Source organism: Mizuhopecten yessoensis, unplaced genomic scaffold (assembly GCF_002113885.1).
Source record: "Mizuhopecten yessoensis strain PY_sf001 unplaced genomic scaffold, ASM211388v2 scaffold2711.2, whole genome shotgun sequence".
In the NCBI taxonomy this organism is placed as follows: Eukaryota; Metazoa; Mollusca; class Bivalvia; order Pectinida; family Pectinidae; genus Mizuhopecten; species Mizuhopecten yessoensis.
Genome location: NW_018485984.1, coordinates 2,179,016 through 2,183,445, shown reverse-complemented (window position 1 = coordinate 2,183,445; position 4,430 = coordinate 2,179,016). Strand labels below are relative to the sequence as shown.

General features: G+C 38.9%; 1 protein-coding gene across 5 annotated transcripts in view; it reads right to left on the bottom strand.

Annotated features, from left to right (window-relative positions):
- LOC110445072 (NGFI-A-binding protein 1-like) overlaps positions 1-4,430 on the bottom strand; it is a 58,914-nt gene that overhangs the window by 22,012 nt on the left and 32,472 nt on the right. For 4 of the 5 annotated variants that reach the window (XM_021489456.1, XM_021489457.1, XM_021489452.1 and 1 more), the window contains exons 3-6: positions 3,112-3,249; positions 2,356-2,777; positions 1,212-1,403; positions 804-923 (exon numbers count right to left, since the gene is read on the bottom strand). In XM_021489456.1, coding sequence (XP_021345131.1) covers positions 804-923; positions 1,212-1,403; positions 2,356-2,777; positions 3,112-3,249 — 872 coding nt within the window. The remainder of the gene's footprint in view (positions 1-803; positions 924-1,211; positions 1,404-2,355; positions 2,778-3,111; positions 3,250-4,430) is intronic. The other variant, XM_021489455.1, reaches the window with a different exon arrangement.

The window sequence follows — 4,430 nt, the reverse complement described above, 5'->3', positions numbered from 1 at the left end:
CCACACACACACACACACACACACAACACAAAAGCACTGACAAAGTGATAACTAAGTGGGGGTATAGTTATACAAGGTTTTATTGAGCATTCTTTTTTATATTTGAGTATAGGTTTATTGATAAATCTTGACATCATTTCTTATCTGGTCAAAGTTTACGTAAAATTTACGGATCAGTAACATCGAAAAAAGAAAACATTCTTCTCCGCATGTGATTTAATTATAAGTCCAACCAATACATCCCTGGACATGAGTTTGCCACACAGATTTGGATTTGTGAAACATTCAAATTTGGTTTGTGGACAAGTACAAAACTTGTGTCAATTTTTCATATGGACCTCTGCAAACTGATCTATCAATTATGACGGAAGACATACTCTTTGTTGCTATCAATTTGACACACATGACAGCAACTTTGTGAATCACCTGATTGGCAGTATCCAATTGAAATCTGACATTTACATTTCTCCTTAGCCAGTCTATTTTTCTTTAACCAGTCACAAACAAAACATCCTTTCTTCATTCTAGGTACAGACAAAATATCAGGACCTCTGACCTTTCAGATGCCAAAAGTCATCACCTTAAAATCATGGTCCTGAAGCTGTCATGATCAGTTATCATTTGATGTGTTTAAAAAATCTGTCTGTGAACTTGAAAGTAAGTCAAGGTGATTTCTCTGAACAAATTTGACAGTCCTTCCACGTAAATTATCCTGGTGCCACGCTTCTTCATACCAGGTGAGCCTATCAGATGATTCACAGTCGTAAAGAGCTAGTACGACAGTGTATGTACCTATTGCTTACCTCATGTAGAGACATCGGCTTTTCGCCTTTACGCTTTGAGTCAAAGCGCCCATAAATCGCAGCATATTTTCTCAACTCCTCCATCCTGTTGGGGTCATCTTCAGGCATCTGCATGACTGCCTGAATCAAAACACAAATTCATAATAGAGGGAGCTAAAATCATCTTTCAACAAATTAAGTATGAACGTTTAAAAGAAATTGATGAAGGGGTCTTTTTTTTTTTCATGACTGCCTATAAATCAATATAGGACTTCCTTACTAGTGAGAGTAGAAATTGGATGCCAGCAAATTAAGCTCAGGCTGGTTAATTTGTTTAGCAGTACGGAAAAGGATTGTATTAGTCTCTACATATATAGCATATTGTATCTCTCCACATATATCAACACGATATTAAGACGTCTGGCCTACCATGATTTCTCTGTTGATAAGTTTTTTCATATTGAGTCTTTTGGTTTCAAACAATGGTAATTCCTGGGCAAGTTTGGCGGCAGCTTCGGCTATGGAGTTGATCTGACTTTCTACCAGGACAGGGGTCGGCACTGGTGATGTAGAGGTCGACAGTTCAGAGGTAGCCTCTGAACTCATGGGCACCGTAAAACTCTGTAACATAGAAACGCACACTCTGTATGAAACCAAGCAATCAGATAACGAAATTCTCAAATGTTAAAAATACAAAATCAGAATTTACGAATTATGAATTGCGATAAAGAAAGAAATTATGAGGATTTTTGCTTAGTTTGGATTTTTCAAGAAACGAATCAAAAGATTAACAATACTGTTTAGCTTCAACAGTAGATTACCGCCCTAAAATAATAGACAAAATATACATTGTAACTTCTAAGCACCTTATATAGCAAATACAACACTGATATTTATGACCTTGTTTAACACAACCAGAAATACTTTTCAATTTAATCAACTACATGCATCAAGAGTGAAACAGAAATATTGGATACTCGGAATGTTTACATTTATCTCATAAAATATATTTTGTAGACCATCATTGTCTTCAAGTTTCTCTTAAACCATTTTTAATAATGATACTTTCCTATGAAAAATCTCCCGTTTAAGAATTTCCTTAAATGAACTTATTCACCCAAGAAGACTAATAATGAACTATTCCAACCTTTGAATTGAAAGAGTTCAAATTTGTTTGCAGGGGTGAATGAGTGAAAGTAACATTTGTGAAACTGGGGTATGTATACCTTGATGGTCTCTGTGACGAAGGTGTATTTACTGATCTCTGTGAGGATTAATATATTGGTCCACATAAGGAGACTATACTGGTCGTGAGGTGTGTGTATATACTGGTTCCTGTGAACAGGGCTAAATTTTAGTCGACCCTTGACATTTAGCAATTTCAGAAGTCAAATTGAATTTTTCCCTTTATTCTGTAGGGTCAAAACACATGTCAAATAGACCTGTCCTTTCAACCCTAAGAGTCAAAGCTCATTCTTAGGAGTCAAAAACTTACTCTAAAGTGTCAATTGAACACCATACTGCGAAGAAGGGAATACTTGTGTTGGATTGTGTTGGATTGTGTTGTGCTTACCTCTACCTTAAAGTCGCCCTGTACCGAACCCCCAGAAGAGCTGGTGGGGGTGTTGGTCAGGCCGGGACTGATGCTGATGGGGGGTGGGACTGGTGATGACTGGGGTGGAGGCTGTAGTTTGACAGGTGTGACCACGGTGACCTGGTGCTGGGGGCTGGGAGTCAGTGGGGGTTGTTGTACAGGCTGTGAGGGAGGGGCAGGTGGTTGCTGCAGTGGCTGCTGTGGCTGTTGTGCGGGCTGGAGCTGGGGTGTCCAAACCGCGGCACTGACAGGCGAGGAATGCTGGGATGTGTAGATGATCGATTGCTGCGGCTGTGGCGGGTCCCTGACAGGTGTCATGACCCCTCCCATTGTCACACTGACTGCATTAGACGATCCCAACAGTGGACCCACTGATACAGCCATAGGGTTCTGGAATACAGCTACAGAATAGAAATAACGATTGTTGATCCACTTCAATGATTAATATAGATCTGGCCCATCTGTTGTTAAACAATACAAATATAGACAGAAAATATTTTTACTGGTACATATTCATTTTATTGGAACATTTTAACAGTACACAAATAGATAGATGTATACCAAAAATATACTTGATGCCATTTTTTTTTTATTACAAAATGTTTCAAATAATGAGGAAAATGCAAACAGTAAACAACATGCTTTTAGTCAATTTGTTCTTTACAATTTTCTATCTATATCTCAGGTAAATATTTCAACTAATGTGTAACTCAGTCTCCTCAAAGCTTCACCTACCTGGGTTAGAGACCCATTCCTGTAAAGCTTTCTGTAAGCGACGAACATGGAGAGGTTTACTCGCCATGCCAACTAATGCCATGATCTCCAGAAACTCATCCTCTCCAGCCTCGCAGAGCTGCTGAACATCGTCCCCACCTGGAATGAAAAACAGTCTAAACTATCTCCCTAAGGTAATAATATCTACACACACAGTCTAAACTATCTACCCCAGGTAATTATCTCTACATGCAGTCTAAACTATCTCCCCGCAGGTATTAATATCTACACACAAAGTCTATACTATCTCCGCCAGGTAATTATCTCTACATGCAGTCTAAACTATCTCCCCAAGGTATGAAGATCTACACACACTGTCTAAACTATCTCCCCCGGGTAATAAGATCTACACACACAGTCTAAACTATCTCCCCTAGGTAATTATCTCTACATGCAGTCTAAACTATCTCCCGCAGGTATTAAGATCTACATACAAAGTCTAAACTATCTCCCCCAGGTAATTATCTCTACATGCAGTCAAAACTATCTCCCCCAGGTAATAAGATCTACATACACAGTCTAAACTATCTCCCCCAGGTATTAAGATCTACACACACAGTCTAAACTATCTCCCCCAGGTAATTATTTCTACACGCAGTCTAAACTATCTCCCCCAGGTAATAAGATCTGCACACACAGTCTAAACTATCTACCCCAGGTATTAAGATCTGCACACAGTCTAAACTATCTCCCCAAGGTATTAAGATCTACATACACAGTCTAAACTAGAACACTGACAGGTCAGTAAGGGCCCCATCTTGTGGCAATATATATCCCATAATCATCAAGAAGCAATCTGCCCATATAGCTGAGCTTGACGTTTGACATTTGGACTTCAAAAAGAATCGCAAGGAAGCAAAATATACATTTTACATGTACTATAATGCGAGTCTAGTTTCCTTCCACCTCCATATTTGCTGGGCTAACAGATGTGTAAATACCAGTGCAACACTCATTTGTTAGCTTTGATTTGTTTTATTTCACCTTATATACCTCCTCCATCAAGAGCCAGGGTCAAAGTCAGAGATCCACTTTGTCTTTGACCTTTGGACCCAAATGACCTTGACCATTAACCCAGTGACCCTGATCTTTGGACAGTTAACTTGTTCTTTAATTCAAACCAACTTTACTTCTTAATATCATAACAAAATGTTCATCAGTGAAAAATACAAAACTTGACCTTGACCCTTTGGACCCCGTGACCTGGACCTAAGGTCAGTTGACTCTGTGTTAAGTTCTGAACAACATTGCTTCATAATGTCATAACAAAATGTTCATCA